The sequence below is a fragment of the Emydura macquarii genome, unplaced genomic scaffold (assembly GCF_026122565.2).
Source record: "Emydura macquarii macquarii isolate MOO-44397 ecotype Brisbane River unplaced genomic scaffold, CSIRO-AGI_Emac_v2 contig_3517, whole genome shotgun sequence".
Taxonomy (NCBI): domain Eukaryota; kingdom Metazoa; phylum Chordata; order Testudines; family Chelidae; genus Emydura; species Emydura macquarii.
Window position 1 is genome coordinate 5,079,051 of NW_027133654.1, and position 21,298 is coordinate 5,100,348.

Here is a 21,298-nt window from a genome sequence, read left to right on the forward strand (position 1 = left end):
TCCATGAGGTATTGTGCCTCCCAGAGTTTCTGGGGTACTGTCCCTCTGGTGTATGCAGTATTTGAGCGCACAGGATATGCTTTAACCCTTAAAAACAAAAGGGCACGTGCATTTCTATAGCAGCACAGTTTGGGTATGGTCTACAGCAGAAGGACATAGATAAGGATATTCAACTACCAGAAAAATGTTTGTAGGAGGATCCTTATTTGTGCTGTTCTAAAGAGAAAACACCAAAGACACTTCTGAAAAGTGCTGCCAGACTAGTGTGCTTCACACTGACCGTGATCCTGACGACTCACCATCAGTCAGCCAGCCACTTCTGTATAGAATTTTTTAGCTGTCTTTTCAACTTCAGTATTACTGTTGCTTTCAGTATTTTCATGCTGGAAAATACATTTATGCAGTGATCACGCCTGCCACATGATCTGACAAAATCAGACTCCCCTCTGTAGTTCACAGCAATATTACTAATAATTACAACATTTTCTTTTGTAAAAAGAGATCTGGGAAACAGTAATACCTCTGCCAAGCTCAGGGCTAGATTCACTCCTGGGTCAATGTAGATTGTACAGGGCTAGGGCAGCTCAAAAAGTTGGCATGGCCAAAGTCCTGACTGAGGAACCACTTGTTTTGCCACGTTTGATTACATTTGGTTTTGAAACGGGAGTAATTTTGTAAATATACATGGTAAGGGCCCAGTTCTGATCTGAGTTTTATTAGAGTAAACCTAGAGCATCTCCAGTCCCTTGCAGAGGTACACCAGGGGATCAGCACTATTCAGTATTTGAGCACACAAAATTTCTATCGTGGTAATGCGTAGGTAGGAATACCACTCCACAGAGAAAGGGGGTCTACCAATCTCTAGCTAAATCCTTAAGATGATATGTATATAACATACTATAGATCAAATCCTGGTCGATTTTTACCTTAGCAGAGAGAAAACTTGTCAACTGAGTGCCTTGACCTCATGGCAATGGGATTTGCTAGCCCCTCTGCTGGGATTTGCTGTTGTGGTTCCCTTGCCTTTCCAACACTCTTGGTATTGATATCCTTGAATATAAACTTCTGAAAGATCCAAATCTTATTGTGTACACCCTAGGGTATGCATACAGACAGAGCATCGAGTTACAAGGCAGATGAACTGAAACTATCAAGTCCCACAAGTGAATGGAGCCCAGTAGTGAAATAACTGGTTTCTGCAGCCACAAGAGGGGAGGCATGGTCTGAATGGCTGGGCTCCTATTGAGCTGTGGGCAATGATTAAACCTGCTCTCTTTTTGGGGGAAACTTAAGAAGGGTGTCTGAAGTAACCGATTTGCCCTCCGGGGGGGGGGGAGGGGCGGGTACAAGTGCCCTTACTGGTGCAGAAAGGTTAATTTTCTACCTCCCTGCACTAGCATTAGTGGGCCTGGTCTCCTTTTTGTTGTTTCCTTGGGTGGGGGACAGAAAAAGGGTAATGGATACAAATTTTATGAATGTGAATTCCAGGACCCCCCTATGCTAACTGATGGCATGATAAATCTCTTGCTGATAAGCTTCCTTAAGGTGTCCATCTGAGAAAGCTAGACCAGATCCATTATCCCGTAGATTAATGTGAATCCTTATATGGTTGAGAAGATATATTGGATAAATGAGAGAGACAGAATGTCTCCATTCAAACTTGCTCTTATCTCTGCACAAAGACTTCAAAACACATTTATTAAACCCATTACTAAGTAAGAGGAGAGAAGAAAGAGACAGCTGAATAGTGGTAACCACTTTATAGACTTAACACCTTTCCAGCAACACTACACAACCCATGGTATTAGAACCACATCTCACTCTTGGGAACCATATATACATCTCTCTGAGTCCACAGGACTGACCAGAGCTCACTATGGTCTGTAGCAGACTGAATGGAGAGCATCAATCACAGAAATACTTTCCAGGCAACATAACAAATGCAAAGATTTGCAGGGGTCATTTGACTAATGGACCAGAGGTGTCAGGCCCTCTTCACTTCACTCTGTGCTGCCAAGATAGGGGTTGTGGAATCAGCTGAGGAACAGGAAAACTAAATGTATTAAGTCAAGTGGATTGAGAGAGCAACAAAGTAATGATGGCATGACAGCCTGACACTACCTTGCAATGTCTCTCTTGTTGTATCTTTGCTCAGCATGAGGTGTAGTGGCTTATGGTGGTGTAGCTTTATGGAACAAACCTAAGGAGGGATTGAAGTCAATTGAGTTTTACCATGGTTAGTGGCAGAGATAGGCCAACACTGAGTGCTTTTGAAAATCCCACCCAAACTGTCTGGATATCATAGTATGATTAGTGATCTCTATGATATCATGATATTAACAAGGAGTAAAGCACCTCACATGCTCCTCAAGGCTGAGTCCTACTGATTTTACAATATATGTAACCTGATGCATCCTGATGGAACTTTGTACTGAGTGAACTGTATCAAATTTGACATTGCTGGGATCTCATCTATTTATCATCCAGATTTGCAGCAACTGGATTCAGCTTCTTTTCAAAACGAACACACTGTGCTGAGCATAAGAAAAAATTAATCTTTAGCCCTTACAGAAGAGAAAATAATGGAGAGAGCAGCATTTAATGTCATTCTCAGACAGAGTAAATGTTTTAATTTATTTTCAAATTGTTACACAAGGAAATAATGACAGAAGTTTCAATCTGTAATGGGAAATTTATTTGGTGGGCAAATGTTTGAAGGTGATATTTATTTCTCAAATACTTTCTCACTACTTTTTAAAAGTTAGTGAAAGGTAAAGTGCCAGCTTCACACTACGAGGATACTAAAACTGCTGACCTCTCCCCTCTGACTCTGAGGAGTGACTGTTGACTGACTTTTTCCCTATTGTACTTCTTAAAAATATTTTCTATCTTAATGTACATTGTATGGCCAAATTATTGTTAGCATCATACCACTAGGCTGAATTCACAGATACTGCAAGACAGCTGCTGGGAAAGTTTTTCCACATTATCCTACCAAAGTGCCTCAACGTTGTTTTGGAATTATTTTTTGAAGTGAGGTATAATCCCCTCTTGATGTTTAATCCTTGGCCTCTCTATTGCGATCCCAGCAACGGTGACTAACATCTTGAAAACTTGAGCTCTACAACCTCAAAAATCAAAGGCAAATAAAAAACCGCAAATTTATTTTAAAAAAAACAACACATTTTTAGGCCAATCTGATTCTGAGGGGCTTGTTTCATGGTTTTTGGAGTTGGCAATACTGCAGTAAATTAACATTATGCAGCAACCTTTTGCAACAACTTAGGGCAGAAAGAAATGAAATATGTTGCCAGAAGTATAAAAATGAATATACTAAAATATTTGGCATTTCCAATGTGTCCTACAGTAAAGCTGCCCAACTGACTACTAAGCTCTTCATCCAAGTACAGGGCAGATACCACTGACTGCTCTTGAAAGAAGAGAAGGGATGGGAATATAGTGGTGAAAAAATAAGACCAAACACTGAAGTGATAGCTAAAAAGATCTGAAACACCAACTGCATTGATTACTATCCTAATTTTTTTTTTTTTTTTTTTTTTTTAAAATCGCTGCTTCTGGGAGCCAAAAAATTTGTTTTAGCTCAGAGCAAGTCTGGCTCATACTGAAATGCCCTGACATTTAATAGGAATGCTTTTGGTACCTGAAGATTTTTTCACATTGCAGTCAGAGATGCATCATAGAAGAGGAGCTTATGTGTAACTCAGATGTTAGACAGCAATTTTGTAATAGATATGCACAGTTACTACAGATGCTCTCAAAATGCATAAGGAATTGGGCTAGTAAAAGAAAACTGCAGTTCCAGTATGTAAAATATAACCCTAAATTCTCAGTAAAGAAGAAAACAAGATGCTGGCTTGTACTACAAATAGGTAGAGTAGGAAATCAAAGTGATATTGTTTGATGTCACATGAGGCAGATCCTCAGGGGATGTAAAGCAGCATAATTCCATTGTCACCAATGGCACTACATTGACTTACACCAGGCGAGGCTCTTTCCTGTAAATGTACTATGTGCATTGCGCTAGCAATATATCTTAAAAAGGCTATTACTGTTCTGTTGTAAGAGGATGCAGGATGACACAAGATCTAAGGTTTAACTTGTGATTTGACTGAAGAAACTGGGCTTGTTCTCCTCATAAGGGTGGAGACTTCATACTAACCTAAAGGAAAGGCTTAAAAGCTATGAGGGAAATAGATACAAATGTTACAGGGTTCTCTTCACACTGGCAAAAGAAGCAGCCTAGCAAAGAAGCTAGCAAATATCCAACCCCAAAATGGAGGAACGTGACTTAGAAATTAAGAGATCACGAGAAGCCAAAGATGATTTGAGAAAAGTTTGGTTTAAGAGAAATACATAAAGCAAATGGAAAAAGTTGCAGATAATGTTTCAAGAAGAGAACACTGAGAAATTTCACTCAAAGAGACTTTGCAATAGCAAGCTGATAAAGCTACAGTGGATACGAGTAAAATAATCTTGTTGAGCACATGGGGTTCAAATAACAGTGTGAGGAATGCTGTAGGGGGCCCTGATCCAAACCCCTGTGAAGTCACTGCAGATCTTTTCTTTCACTTCACTGGGCCTTGGATCCATCCCTAAATGCCTATAGACAGACAGGGCCATTTCCTGTAACGCTGTTTCTTCTTCCAAGATAAATTGTAATAAAAAGAAGCAACCCTCCTCAAAGTAAACAAATGTAATAAGAAACCAAAATTTTGTTTTCAGTCTGTATACTAGACTGCTGATTGCTAGATAATATGGCCAACAGTGAATTTGACATACCTAGATGGATCTGGAACATGTGGGAATGTCCAGCCGTCATTCTAACAAATGCACCAACTTTGCTTTTACATTCATAATCTGCCATTCAGATCTGCAGCCATTCAGAAGCAGGGTCTGCATAGCTAGTTACCTGTGCACCAGCTCATGAAGGAAAAGTTGTAGCAACATGTAAATTTAAACAGTCGGCTTTGCTGACTAAAGGTAAATCTCATTAGTGAAATACTATTTGTCTAATGAAAGCTCAAACACTGACTGAGGTCATTCAGTGCCAGAAGGCATCCTGCATATGTCCTAGGAAGAAAACTGTTTCATGGACCAGTGAATACATAGCACGTGCTTTGTTCTGAGGCCATGGACATAGTCCTTCTCACTCCTACTTCCTGCACCTAGCACATGGGAGTAAGTACATGTTTTAATACATATTTTACAGTGATTAAAACACATGGGGAGGAAGCAGAGCTTGTCACTTCCTTTGCCAAGCCATAATTAATGGGACAACAACCCCCCTTAGGAAGATTAGGCCAACTAGGGCTAAGAATCCTTAAAGGACTTGAGTTTCTCATGAGCAGGCAGCATGGAATCCTTATTCTTGGCTATTCTCTTATACAGCATGTCTTACATGTTCCCCAGAACAAGCAACCTCCACTATACGGAAGGGCCATTAGAGCTTGAATTTGGTGAAAAGCTTTCCACCAGACCAGGAGCATAGCCATAAAAAACTCTTCTTACTACGTTATAGGCTGAAACACAAAGGGACTCAAACTGTATCAAATAGAAACTGGGAAAGTAATTTACAAAATGATTGATTCCTAAAGGAAGAACAAGAGAATCTTCACATGGAGATTAAGAATTCAAAGATGATCTAAGCTACTGAAAGAGCGGGGATAGAAACAGCAAGCTGGGAAGATACGAACTCAAAGGATCTCTCTTGAGGGCCTTATCAGATCTCCCTTCTAGGAGATGCAGGGAGTTGGTGCTCTCTTGCATGAGTAGAGAAGACTTCAGTGTCTTCTTGCTCACATAAGAAATACTTTGGAGGTCAAGGACTACGTTTTTTCTTAATAGCAGAGAGTTTGTATAATGCAGCTGATTTGACAGGATGAGTGAATTTTGTGTCAAGGGCTATCAAGAGGTTATTAATGAGAACTTTCACTGACAGAAAAAGAGACCACTTATTATCCATTAGCTGCCTTCTAAAGTGAGAAGTTTCCCTGAGGAAATGGGCAAAGTAATGGGCTTAAATAAGAATCTGGTGATATTTCTGCATAGCTGTGGCAGGCTCTTTAACAGAACAGCTGAAGATGGAAGCTACCTCTGGAACATCCCATGGGATGGATCTGCCACTATGCTAGGGTGCTCCAGATTGGTAAGATCTTCTTTAGAAGAGAAAGTGGTTATCACTGTTTCCACCAGGGAGCAGTTCTTCAAAATCTTAGTTTCTCAGGCAAAACTTAACCGAATCTGTCTGAGCTGAGAATAAGAGGCCTGACTATGGCAGCAGAGTACCGATACATTTTCCTAGCTACAGTAGCTAGCCTGTTTATGTTAGGTGGAGGAGAAAGAGTTGGAGGGGAGGGGGCACTTGTACTCTTGCCTCTATGAAAATCTTGGCTAAGGCCAAGTTAGGCAGAAAAATGGAGAGATGGGTACATTTTGAACAGAGAAGACAGTCACAGGGTGGGCAGGAGGATTTCCCACTTTTTCTGTGCCTCCAAAAAGAACCACCATCTGAACTGTTGGAGGTGGAAGGCCCACGTACAAGCAGTGCCTGAGACTGCCACCCTCCAGGATCAGAGTCCTGTGGACAGGAGAGAAAAACAGACCCAGCAGCCATAGGCTGAAATATGAAAGATGCATATTCCTTGTTCCACTTCCTTGGTTTACCTTCCTTCTGATTCATGTTAAGTAAATATAAACTACCTCTTTCTGTCACAAAGGAGCATGAGCATCATTCTGACTCACTCAAAATGAGGCACAGAATTGGTGAGAGGCAGGGCCGGGCTGAGAGTGCTTGCTGCTATAATATTGGTCACAGTGAGTCTGGTGCCTCTTCTTATCCCTCACAAGATGACAGTGAATGACACCTCAGGTCCAGACTGGGGTATCAGAGAGAAAAAACAGCCACCTTTAAAGAGAAGAGCACATTTTCTTTTAGAGGAAGCATTTATTATCTGATTGGGGAAACATAATTCCAAAAAGAAATGTACAATGTAAATGATTGTTGCTTCACATCTTTACCCTGGATTTTACAGGGCCAGCTATACTGCTTGCTGTAAGCTATTTTGCTAATAAGAAGGTACAGGCCGCCCCCAATCCTGCTCATTTACACCTATCCATTGATTTCAACTTTAACTTGGGCTAAGCCCAAACACAACCACCATATATGGAGCTTGACTCTGTGTTTGGAGGCATGTGGGATGTTAGGCAGCAGATATTTAAGTCTCTTACTGTAAACACCATGGCTATGTCTCTCCAGGACAAAGGCTAATTGGTATATCAATGCTAAATTCTTATTGCTTGATGAGTGCTGTTGAAACTCTTGCCTTGTCTTCTTTGAGTCATTAGAAGTAAAGTATAGTTTCAATTAAAGCAATCTGAGTAAGGGGAGAAGTGCCAAAGAGGAGTGGCCAAAAATAACTCTCCAGGAGGGACACCCCCAACTCAGAATTAGCTATCTATGATTACAATAACCTGCTGGCATAAAACACCCACAATGCTTCTACAGCAGTGATATCCGAGTTTTGTAAGGCAGCAGCATTCAAAGGTTACCCCAGTTAACTGATTTGCATGAGCATGCCCATTAGGCCAGACTCCGATCCCAGTTAGATTGGTATAAAAGCCATGTAATTCTACTGACTTCATTTGGAGTTACTCCAGATGTACACTAGTCTAAGCTAACTGAAATCAGGATTCGGCCCAATGTATTTTTTTTTAAATGGAATTTGTTTCAATTTGCTAATGTGGAATTGAATTGTAAAGTAATTATTTTTAGGAACGTGGAGTAAAAGTGCATTAATTTAAGGCTAATGTACTGAACTAGAAGTGGTAGAATTTATAAATGGAAGTTTGTTTTTTGACAGCAAAAATATATTATGCTTACTTGGATAACATTTGCTAAATATGCTTAAATTCCTAATGTCTTGATGTTTTCCTGTCTTATTTATGGCTTTGTTAATGTTGTGTTCTCTGGTGGTAACGCTCATATATAAGCAGGAATATAAATCAGTGGAATGTCAATAGCAAACCACACTGCAACATTTTAATGCTATTTGGATAAGAATGATTCATGAACACAGAACATTACAAATCAATAGCAAAAAGCTTCCAAGTCATGCTGTCTCAGACTATGTCCTCATCAGATCTCATAATCTTATCATGGTCAGGTGGTTGCTTGTGTCTAGATGGGAGATTTCTAAGGGGAACCGAGGTGTAGGAAGTGGTGTTGGTGCTCCACCAGAGTAGTGCTCCTCCTTCTCAGTCAATATTGAACTAATGGCCTCCAGTAAATTTTTGGGGTTACAGGAGATACTGGGCTGGAGGCTGATCTGTTACCCTGGTGTAAATGTATAGTAATCCACTTTCTTTTGGGTACAATATAAAAGTGAGGCACTGATCACTTCTGGTCATTAAAGATCCTGTACCCGATTTTAATCCTACACAAATGTAAATCAGAGTGACTCCAATGAAGTCAGTAGAGTTATATTAGAGTAAATGAGATCAGAATCAGGTCCCTCCTCCTTTCCCAACTCCAGCATTCTGGCCCAGTGTAGGGATTATTCTTAGGCATTAGACATTATTCTTAGGGCTTGCCTACACAAACATTTAGTTTGTGACAAGCAGGGGTGCAAATCTACCCCATGCTATCCTGCCATGGTTTAATTGTCCATGTAAATCCTGCTGATGCATAACAAACCATTAACAGTGAATTATACTAAAGTTAATCATGCTAAAGCAAATTACAGACACTTTAATTCTGAATGAGTGTCCACCCAGGGGTTTAATGCAGTTTAGCTAATTCATTTTAAATTCACACCTTTAGTTAATTTGGATTAATCTTCCTGAATGTCCCTTTGTAGACAAGCCTAAAGTGAATTTTTAAAAGAGGTACTTTAACATCCCCCTGGAGAAGCAGAGTTAAACAATACCTTACAAAGGCTCTAATTTTACTTTTCCTGCATCTAGAGAACTTTAGGCTCGAATGCTTTTAATTTGTCAGGTTTTAATAAATTAATATAGGTATGATTGAGGGTAGCTCATCAGATTAAAACTGTTATCTTTTAAAGCAGTTCAGAAAGCATCAGGTAGGAAGCAAAGATGATGTACTCACAAAAGATCCATTAGGATCATAAATCATGTGTTATCATAGGACTTGAGGACAGCTGACTAAATACAATTATGGTAATTAGATTTACATTCAAACAGAGCTAGTGAACACTCCCACAGGAAGTAGGAGAGTGGAGTGCTACAGTGGTCTATGGGAATTTTGTTTCATTTTACTCTGATGCAGTCTCATTGATGCTGCCATTAAAACTAGGGGCCCAAATTCTGCCCTCACTTACACTTTGTGCATCACTGATCTCAATGAGGTGGTATGGAGTGAAGTTTAAGGAAAGAATTAGGCCCAAAGTAGTTCTTAAGACAGTGCTTCTGCTTATCCTGACTCCTTTTCAAAAATAAAGCTGAAGAATGGCATCTTATTCATTGTGAGGCTCCCTCACCCTGGATATAATTTGAAATGAATCAATATTATCTAAATGGAATCATCACCGATACTCCCATTGTGCTCCAAAAAGGAGCTCTCAATGGGGCTTTTATAGGACCCTCTCCACATGTACCATAACGCCCAGCACCTATCAGCTGTCCTTCCCAACTATTTGATAAGTGGCTGTTTGCAACTTGCACATCAGCTGGTTTTTCAGTAAAATGTTATGGCATGCTGTTTTAATAGTTGTTTTTTAAACATCCATTAAAACGATTAATCCACATTATAGAGAAACATTGGAAAATCGTACGAAAACAACGAATCAGCCTGTGAAATGTAAAAAAGTGCAATAAAGCTTTAGTCAAAAGATTTCAAATTTGACTCTGGGAAGGTAGGCACCTCAATCTACAATTAGACATATTTGTCATTGAGTGGTGCATTTAACTCAAGGATTTAAGAATATTTGGGGGGGAGGGGGATAGATACCCATCCATCCATTCTTATTACATTTTTCGGATCTCATTTCCTTTCTTTTCTATAATGTTTAAATATAAAAGGTTTAAAATTTAAGGTTTGTTACTGTGACATTTTACATGATTTACCACCTACCCTTTGTCAAGTAATCCACAGCTGTCACCAAAACCTGTAATAGGAGGGAGGAGAATTTAAAGGATGCGACAGTGGGAAACAATGCACCAGGCACTGCTCAAATCTAGGGACTTCTCTTTTGTTAATATGGGCCATCATCTGTGGTGTCCTTTGGTGCAGACACTGCATCCGCTCCTGAACCACTTTCTAATACCTCTGGAGTAGGTAACCCCACTTGTGGTTAGGGTACTCACTTGAGATGTGGCAGGTCTGAGTTCAGATCTACTCTCCACCTGATCCGGAGCATGGACTTGATCCAAGTTCTCTTGTATGCCAGGTGAGTGCCTTAGCCATGAGATTATGGGCTTTAATCTGGGTTGTGTCTTTCTCAACTTCTCCTGTTGGAGCTGTTCCACTTGATATAAATAATTAAATATTTATTGGAGCGGGGACTTGAACCAGACTCTCCCCCATTAGTACCTTACCCTAACCACCAGGCTATAGAATCAACCTCTCTCTCTTTCTAATTTAATTAATTTTTAACAGTTCAGGTAATTAATCACTGGAACAATTTACCAAGGGTTATGGTGGATACTCCACCACTGACCATTTAAAATGAGATGTTTTTTTCTAAGAGATATGCTCTAGTTCAACCAGGAATTATTTCAGGGAAGTTCTATGTCCTGTGTTATACAGGAGCTCAGACTAGATGATCAGAGTGGTCCCTTCTGGACTAGGGCTCTGTGAATCTATGCAAAGTACTACCACACGTATGCACAAAAGGCAATGGATAACACTTGATGCAGGAAACATACCCTTGTGTTTCCTCAAACATAATGTAGGATTTTGCATACGTTAATAATTATTGGTACAGCAGTACCACCTAAAAGCCCCAATTTAGATCATGGACCTATTGTGGTAGGGACTGTATATACACCTAATAAGAGACAATCCCTCCCGTGAAGATTTTATAATCTAAAGAGACGAAGTGTGGCGGGAAAGAGGGGTGAAGTGAGTTGCCCAAAAATCACCCATCAAGTCAGTGATGGAGGCAGAAATAGAACCCAGCCTCTTAACACACAGGACAATGTCCTATCCACTAGTCCCCTATAAGATGCTTAGTCAGTCACCATTCACTCTTCCGGTCAAAGATGGAAATGTGCAATCCTCCCAGCTGTTCACTAAACAGGCGACATGTTCATTTGAAATGAAATCTCAGCTACTTCTCAAATAGAATTTAGCATTTGCACCCTTTTTTCAGCTCAGGCATCAATTAATTAAATGGAAGATACAAGACTATCAGCAGTATTAATTAATCTTAGAGGAGAAAAGAATTAGTGTGCTGCTTTTAAACTCTGGGATTTGAAGAGCTACAGTATCTCACACCAGGATTCACAAGTATTTAAACATGAGTTTGTCTGCAGCAAACTGAAAGTAAAAAACAACAAACAAAACAAAGGAATAAAATCTGGTAATATGTTAGCAGTCATGATCACTTTTTGACAAAATTGTCACTATCTATCATCTCCAGGCTCTCCCATTTCTCAGAGGGGGGGGGATAAAAATCAACGCAAATATATTTCATTGACATTAGGACTTGCTACAGGCTGAGGTTGAAGTGTGTTGGCAGTGTAAAGCAAAAAGAGTGACATATGATATCTTGAACTTTCTTCTAAAACTCCTTGGTATTCCTTCACCCACAATTTCTTTGATGAACGTATTATTATAAGGTAACATTAACTAGAATGAAATTCCATGATTTGTAATCTTTACCATAGCAACAGAATACAGTACCTCTTGAGTGCCCTTATTTCATAAGTATGTTCTTTATGAAGTTTCTGATCTGTTACACATCTGGAAGTCAAAAAAATCTCAGGAAAGGAGCAAATTATACCCTCTGCCACATCTGGGCAACCTCTCTGAAGTCACTGGGGTCCCACAGGTAAAACTGAGACAAACTGTTCTCGAGTCCTGTTTTTCATTGGCTTGATGTTGGGCTAATGACTTTTTCAGGTGGGTCTCTAGCAGTGATATCTCCTGTCTGTAGGGCCCAACTAGATTAATAATTCTGCAATCTTTTAAAAAGGGAATGAAATATTCGTGAAAATGTCAGACTGACATGGGACTAACCTGGTGACTTTGTACCTTTTTAACATAAACGTAAAGGAGGTTATTTACATGAAGTAATACTGGACTCTGGCATAGTAGCAAGCTGCGTTAAGCATCACTGGGCTATAAAAGAGACTTTTATTCATTGAGGGGTGTCCTGATGAAATCTCAGAAGTCAGATATTACATATTGTGAAGGCTGGAAGAGGAGTGAAAGATGCAGTTCCAAGACTGGGGGAGACCCACACAGTGGGCCAGATCCTGAAGCTGATTGAGGGCCCTCAATTGCAACTGAAGTAATGGGAGTTAGGCCCTCAGCACTTCCCAGGAGGTGATCCACACTTTGCAGGATGTATATTAAGGGCTAAATTCTATCCTCAGCTACAACTGTGCTACTCCACTGAAATTAATGGGGTAGCCCGAGTGTCACTGGGGTCAGAGTTCAGTTCTCAATATCAAAAGATGAAAAGGCGTTGCCAAGCCAAAGTTATAACATCCTTTGCTGACGATGCATGGTGCCACAGCAGCATAGGTTTTGGAAGAAGCTGCTTTCCCTTCTCATTATGAGGGGGAGAGATTGCAATCTATCAGCTGTAAGATAGAGGAAGAATTGAATTTTTTTTTTTTCTTTCTTACCCTAAAGATAAGATGGGAAACCCCAGAAAGGTAACAAAATAAAGTGCACCTTTCAATTGAATGCCTTGTAAAACAAGCACTAGAAATGAACCTGCAAGTCTTACTTTTTGGAATAGGCTCATAGGAAGAATAAAAACACAGTTTGCATGCCTTAGGTAATGAATTCAGAACCCTCTTTAACAATGCTGAAAGAGAAAAACATTCAATATTGATTTAACAAAGTGATCTGAATAAAACATCAGCTCAGGGGGTACAGCAATATTCAAGTATCATGAGAGCAAACCTGAAAACACAGAACTAACTCTCTTACCTGTATCTCTGCTTCGGAGACTGCTTCTCAGCTGACTTGAAAACATGTCCAATATAATACAAAGGAAAGAATAAAAAATTCCAGTTTGTTGCAAACCACGTCAGAGTGAAGGGCGCATCGAATTTCTTAAAGGTCAATTTTGCTAGCTGGGTTGAACCTGACCAGGAGGAGCAGACACCCAGGACCACTGCCACTCCCCAGAAAAATTTCTTGAGTTGGGTCACTGAGCATTTCCAACAGCAGCGATTTCCCCTTCCACTGCCTTCCACCCCAGCCTGCATCTGTGCTTCTGCTGGGGCTGGAGATTCCCGGGAGCACTCATCCCCTGAAGAGACGAAAATACAAGAATTAATAAAGAATTCTACACAGCATTTTACTTTCCAAGAACCAAATCCTGGGCCATTTGAAATTAAAAGGGAGTTTTACCCTCGACTTCAATTAAATAAGGATCTTGCCACAACAATGTAGTTAATTTCATGCCACCCTAAAGAACCTAACGCATTTTGGGCACAACTGCCATCTACAATTGGAAGCAACGGGGCAAAATGAAAAGCCAAATTACACGCTGTCCTGCAGCATTACATTACAAGATTTACTAAAATACTGATAACTCTGCTACGACATGCAAATTAATGAATGCTGTGCTGTTTGGTTTTATGAATGAGCAATGAGAATAAGAGCACCACACACAATCAATACTGTCTTGGAGTCTTAGAACTGCATATTTTATGCAACATGGTCTTTCTTTTTAAAGAGGGGAGAGGAAAATGTATTTATTCTTTCAATGACACTGGCTTTACACTGGAGTAACTGCAAGGGGCTAGTGTTGGGGGATGTGGCTGGACTGGAGCACTGCTGAACTCCAGTAATCCCTGGCTGGTGGGGGCTGTTACCAGCTGGTGAATTTAGAGAATCCCAGAGGCTGCTCTAAATTGCACTAGGGACTAGGCCACCTTAGCCTGCACCTTCTTGAGTCCTGTCCCAACCAGGGCTCAGCCAGACCTGAGGAACAAGCCCAGCGACTTCAAATTTACACCAGTATAACTGCAATATAAATTTGTCCCAGGGAGACCAATTTTCAAACATCGATACCACAACAGATTCCATATTTGGCTGGTTGAACCAGCATGTTGGCATGTAAACTGGGTAGTTGGGCATCTATGTACCCATCTGAGTGATCAAATGGAGCATTGCAGTATCCAAATTACATGGCAGCCAAGTTTCTAAATTTAGCCATTTTATTCCTTGGCTCAAAGTAGCTGAATGACCCCAGCAGGTCTTCTCCATTACCAGCAGATATTGCACTCTACCTTCTGAACTAAAGACCAATCCTATATAGTGATGAACGCCTTCAATGCCTATTGAAATCAGTGGGTGTTGATGGTCCTCAGCATATTTCAGGAAGTGCTCTGCTCCATGAAGGACTAGGCCCCTAACGAGCTTTCTGCTGGCTGTCTAAAGTCATTCAACCTCTCTAAGTCATTAGTCACCTACATGTAATGCTATGCAGTCTTTTCTTTTAAAAGCCAATTTCTTTAAAGGTATGCTAGTCCATTTGTTTTGAACACAGATGAAATGCTAACTCATATTGAGGGCCTGGAACCTAGAAAGCTTCAAATGTATTCACAGGTCATTTAATACACTGAAAAGTGGAAGCCAATACACGTGTAGATCAAAGGTTTCCTTCAGTAGTGTGCTCTGTATTACTAGTTAACTCTAAACAAACAGATCAAACACACGATGAGGTAACATTACTGTAATATCATCTGATAAAACTATTTTGACACAGAAAAAACAAAAGAATTCCCTCCTTCCACTCCCCAGTTAAGCACAATGGAGAAACTTTGTGCATCAGTTGCACATCTAGACATCAAAAAATGGGGCCATATGTGAGTGTACAGGAACCAGATATTTAAGTGGATATGGAATTAACATATAAACATATAAAGAGTACTGCTTTGTTACTTTAGTCATCTACTTGCAATTTTCAATGGAAAACCATGAGGGCAGCTTCCCATATAAATTTAGATAAGCTAAAGTGTCAACTAATTATCCAAAGTTAATATTATGTATTTTTAATATAATGTTAAAGATTAAGTGATTTTATTAACTTTGAGTGATTGATTCTGCAAAGTTAGTAAATGCCAGAACTGTGACAGAATTGTCCGTTAAACCTTAAATCATGTCCCCTTGTGTAAATACATTATTATACCTTTTTTAATTACATGATCACATGTAATTAAAGCCTCCTGACTTGTTCAATGCACAGAGTGGACAACGTTCAGTGAATGAGACAGCTGTTCAACTTTTTTCTTTTTAATCATTCAGTGTGTAGTTCCTATACTTATCTACTGTACACAGGGCCATCCCTAGGAGGGGGCGGGGTCTGGGACAAATTGTCCCTGCTCCCAGCCGGGAGGCGGGCTGCAGCCGGCCAGTCCCAGCATGAAGCAGAGAGCCTGGCGGCAGCTGCCCACCTCCTGCCCAATCCTGGTGTGCAGCTGGGACTCTGGAGGCAGCCACCCACCTCCCGCTGGGTTTCGGCACACAGCCAGGATGCAGGCTGCAGCCACCTCCTCCCGCCCAGTACCCGCTACCAGCCAGTCCTGGAGCGAAGTGCGGGGCCCCCCAAAGCATGGGGCCCAGGGCAGTCGCCCCAATTCGCCCTGCCCTAGGAATGGCTCTGACTGTACACCATGCAACCCTTACAATGAATAAGGAATTATTAATTTCCTCATGGGCTTCTTTATGGCACTCGTCACTGTAGCACTGAGTGATTCACAAATGTTAATGAATTTATCTTCATTACAACCCTTCCAATCCTCACCTTACTTTTATTCCCAATCTGAGGTGAAATAAGTTGCACAAGGGCTATGCATATAGACATATGGCAGCTGGCTCTAGGCTGGGAAGAGGGGGCGTGGCAGTTTACATTGTAGCTCCTCCCAGCCCAATCATCCCAGTTCCTATCTGCTCCCCAGCCCAACCCAGGGTGCCACAGTAACCAGTCCAGCCTCGCTGAGTCCTGCTTTCAATCACACACATGCAGTTTACAGGGAACACTGGTTCCCAGAATGCATAGTGGAACGATTCACCAGGGCAGAAACACATGTCAGTCCAGCCTCCACAGTATTCCATTGTGAAAGCACTAGCCCCTACGGCCCCCCATTTCCACCAGCCCTGCCAGACATTGAATGTTGGGCTGAGAAATGGTCTTCTCAGCCCTATTATTTTTATGCACACATTTCCAAATCAATCACCCATTTAGATGCCTCATATGAAAATATCAGCAACTTTAAGATACATTCCATGGCAATTACAGCCTGTGAAAGAAAGTAAAATTTTGCACGTTACATGTAATTCATAGGCAAAACGTCTCATTCATATGCACTTACATCTATGTGTTAAATACACCAACCGAAGTGTTCACACTGGCACACACAACGAAAGACAATACTGTATGTATCACTTTACTTTGAAGGTGATCTCACAGATCAGGGTTTGAATTTCTAAGGGTGCTCATCTCTTGGACCATCTAATTTGCATGCTGGACAGAGTAAAACTTATTCCAGTCAAAATGAACTACATAATGCTGGACAAAAAGAGCGTCATGCCTTTCTTCAAAAAGGCTTTCCTAGCTCACCCTATTGCTTAAGAGTTCTTTTAATTTGGCTGTAAGAAAAACTGCAACACCCATCTCGGATTTCCTGTATTCCTGGTGGGCTAGAAAAATGTCCGATAGGACAGCCTTCTATGGGGGAAGCTGCATTGCCCTGGAGAAACCCAGCGCCATTGTTCCAGAATCAGATTGCTTCCTGGTGCTGCACATGGTGTACAGGATCAATTGCCACACCCTTTTAAAGTGCAGAGATCTCCTACTACTTTCCTGGTGAGACCAGCCTGTTGTATTGGCTGGCATGTATGATAGGCAGAGTTACAGCTTTGCTTACCTTCACCCTTCCCTGCTCCTGCACCCAAGGGAGTGTGCTCCTTATGGGAAATGTCTGTGGAGTAGTCCCTTGGGTGGAGGAGCTGCTTTTCTGGGCTAGTTTCCATGGAACGGCACAAGGGGAAGGAGAGGCTCCTCACTCCCTTTCCAACACAGCACATCAGCACACCGGCCAGTTACAATCTAGCTCTGAATCCGAATAGTGATGACAACATTCCTTTTATATTTGATAAAGGAGGATATTAAAGAGTCTATTTCTGATCTCCAGATTTCCAGTATTTCTGATCCCTTTGCTCATTCCCAGCAGCCTGAAGTATACCCCAGAGGCATCCAGCCTGAAGCTGTCAATCATGATAACAGAACAAAGAAAAAGTACTTTTGGGTTTTTTTTAAATTTAACTCATTCAATTGCTCCTTTTTTTTTTTTTTTTTTTTTAAATCCTCATTTAGTGTCATTCTTCCTTCTTCGCCACCAGAAGCAGCCTTCACAAACAAGGATAATACCTATGTCCAATAGCAACTGTCCCATAACTGTCCTTCTGCAATCCTCTCCAGAGACTGTGTACTGCCTCTGAAAACCATGCTTACCCCAGTTCAGAAACTACTTGATGGCACAACTCTTTTGTGCCCAGTGAGTAGTTAAAGATCTACCACTACAGGGACATCTTTATAGATAACCTGTGTTGTTTAAAAAGTGATACTGATGAAAACTGAGAGCCTGATTCTGGCTGCTCTAAACACCACCCATGAAAAGCAGGAGAAACTCCACAGAAGTCACTGGAATGAAAATGATGTGCGATTAGAATCAGACTCCATGTATTCAACACAAATTTATTCAATTTTCTCAACCATTTTAACCACTGTCAACCAGTGTCACTAATGGAGGACAGAGGTGTTATGTGTGTGCAATATGCTCACCCCAGTCCTCTGGAAATATAAACTGTCACTCATGGCCTAAGGACCTGAGTCAAGAAGGTACTGAAGCATGTGAGCAGTCACACTGACTTCAATGGGACTACTCAAGCGCTTAAATTTAAGCGCATGCATAAACATCTTCCTAAATTAAGGCACAGAAGAGAAGTTAAACTTTTCTTACTTTCTGAGAAAAAGAGGCTTCTGCACACGATAAAGGATCTCACTAACAATTACAAAGGAGCAAATCTCAAGGTGTTTGTGTGTCACAAGTCACAAACTGTTTTTTGATAGTCGGGGCATTTAACAAAACAAGTTGGGGGGGGGGAGGAAGTAGGGGGAAAAGGAGGGTCTGGCAAAACACCAACATTAGATGGTTCTTGAAACACAAGAAGTTAGAATTTGGAGTCTAATTTCAAATCCATAATGTTCAGGAGGTTCAAAACTAACCCAAACATTTAGATCTAACTGTGATATCTTTTGTTGTTTACACAACAACTACAATATGAAGAAACCATACACGTTACCATTCACAAAATAACCATGTTTACTAAACAGGCAAGACCTAATTACATAATACTGACACTGACTGGTTTCTGGTGGCTTTCAAAACACAGAACACAGTATGCACCACTAGAGGGCTCACAAATTATTTAAAGTATACTACCCCATACCACTTAAACTGTATAACCATACATTACTTTATTATTAGGGTTCCTGAGATACTAAAGAGCAAATTAAGGGGCATCCTATGAAGAAGGGACGACGTTTCTGGTCTTGTTTTGTATCACAGAAAACCCAAAGATGCTGAAGGGCCAACAGAACAATATATTATATTCCATGAGTGAAATACTGATGAATGTATCATTTTTAAAAACAGCAAAATATTTTGTTATACAAAAAATTTGGAAAATATTGTGTATTACATGAGATGGATTTCTAAATCGGAAACATTAGGTAAAAATAAACTTCCAATGGCAAAAAATTAGTCTAAGATATATTAAGTTTTCCTTTCTATCTTTACATATTCCTTCTCTCTCTATTAAACATTCAGAAAACATTTCCTGGAAAATATATATTCTAATTTGTGAGAGGAAATAGAGTTCATAAATTATCAGCCCCAAACTGAAACAGTTTGGATAGTTATATTAAATAGGAGTTGTTTAATTTATTTTCAGAGGCACCTGTTTAAAACTTCTTTTCAAACCACTGCAATAGTCATCATTAAGACACTATATTCCACTGTGAATTTTGACGCTTCCTCCCTTCCCCGAGTCTATTCTTTTTATTTTTAATCACCAAGTGAACTAAGAGTCCAGAATTAATATGGAAGGTACTGGTTACTTAATCATCATAGTAAAATCATTTCTATATTGGAAGGAAATTTGTTGTGAGTAAGTAGTTTGAAGAATAACCCTAATCGTGAGAGGGGAGTCATGCAGGTTATAACCAGAGAAAATATGTCTGTGATAGACGGAAATTGAGATGTTTTTGTTTTTATTCCTTATTTTTATTCCCTTCTTGGACAGAAGATCCATTAGAATTCTCTAAAGGATCCTGCAATCCTTAGTGCACTTAAGAGAGAACTCTGGGGAAAATCCTGGACCCAGTGAAATCAATAAAAATTTTGCCGTTGCCTCCAACGAGTCCAGGATTTCATCCTGGAAGTGTGGAAGCAGAGCTTTCATTACACTAAAACTCCCATGACCAAAGACACAGTGTTGGATTATGGGGCAAATGTCTTTTGCTATATCTGTGCAGGATTTCAGTCAGCAGAAAGGTTTAGTCACGACTGCATGAAAAAACATGAACAAGATTCTGGATTCTCAGCAAGAAAGTTATATATTTATTAACCGACAATCTGAGCACCATATGAGCAAGAGAATGTCCTTCGCAAGGAATGGCTTCATCTCTGGTGAAGTCTATCCATCCATCCAGGCATTTACACTGAGCTCACTGCAGTGGTATGTGAGTTCATACTGAAGGGTAATGCTAATTTCAGAATTAATCAAGGATATGAAAATCTTCAAAAATAGGGATAAACTTCTATCAACGGTATCTGTCTTAGATATTTCTAAAATTCCTGTCTGCATATTAAATTTGAGATAGAAAATTTTGCAGTGGATGATTGTTTATTTAAAAAGTACCTACTCTTGATCCTACAGCCCACTAGTTTCTTACATGTTCAATTTTGACTTCATTTGACTGGTGCTAGTTAAGAAAATATAGGGGTGAATGGCCACTAAAACTGTCCACAACACTTTGCTTATCTGCTACAATTCAGAACAAGACACTTGGAGCAGCTGTGGTCTGTCGCTGGTGGCCAGGCTCTTGAGTGGACTTGACAAATTAGCAGAGCCTGTGTTGGTTGGACTCACTGTGTGCGCATGTACATGTCCCACATGTTATGGCAGCTAAGAACCCAACAAGGACCCTTGTGATCTGTAGGCAGCGGCTTTACCAGAGCCACCAAAAAGAAACTCTGCTCTGACAAACTCAGCAGGAGTCCTGCTGCTAGACTTGTCTTAGCAGGAAGACACCCTGCATAACTTAGAGCAAAGAGCACACTTACCTGCGGAGTCCTAGTTTTTATTTTATCTCCAATTACTCTCTTGCTGTCTTTTCAGAAAAAAAAGAGAGACTTTTGTAGATGTTAGAAAAATGGCCTTGACTGGTGCAATTACATCCCACTGTTCCCCATATGGATCAAGCAATCAATTGTGGAGGTCAAACATGCGTTTTCAGTGTAAAAGGCATTCCCTTCTTTGTTGAAAGTTGCCCAGTGGAAGCTGAGGTGAGTATGGAAAAGGCAAAGATGGGTGTTTTAAAATGATGTTAGGGTTGGACTACACAGCGTCTACATTCTCTGTGGTTGAATTATCCAGCCCAGCCACACTGTAATAAGAATATGCAGTTAATCTCATGCAATGACTCATAGATTTGTGTTGGATAATCAGCTGAACGTGAACTCTCAGTGCTATGCTGTAGCCAAAAGGGGTGGGCTAATGCAATCCTGTGAGGTATAAGCAGAGGAATATTGAGTAGGGATGTTATATTATCTCTGTATTTGGCACTGATGTGACTGGAGCCCTGTGTACAATTCTGGTGTCCACAATTCAAGAAAGATATTGATAAATTGGAGAGTGCTCAGAGAAGACCAACAAGAATAATTAAAAGATTAGGAAAGATGCCTTATAGCGATGGACTCAAAGATCTCAATCTATTTACCTTAACAAAGAGAAGGTTAAGGGGTGACTTGATCACAGTTTGTAAGTACCGAGATGGAGAACAAA

General features: G+C 40.4%; 1 protein-coding gene across 3 annotated transcripts in view; it reads right to left on the reverse strand.

Moving 5' to 3' along the window:
* Positions 1-21,298, reverse strand: part of SLC35F3 (solute carrier family 35 member F3) — a 218,042-nt gene that overhangs the window by 56,166 nt on the left and 140,578 nt on the right. For all 3 annotated transcript variants that reach the window (XM_067535829.1, XM_067535831.1, XM_067535830.1), the window contains one exon: positions 13,145-13,469. In XM_067535829.1, coding sequence (XP_067391930.1) covers positions 13,145-13,469 — 325 coding nt within the window. The remainder of the gene's footprint in view (positions 1-13,144; positions 13,470-21,298) is intronic.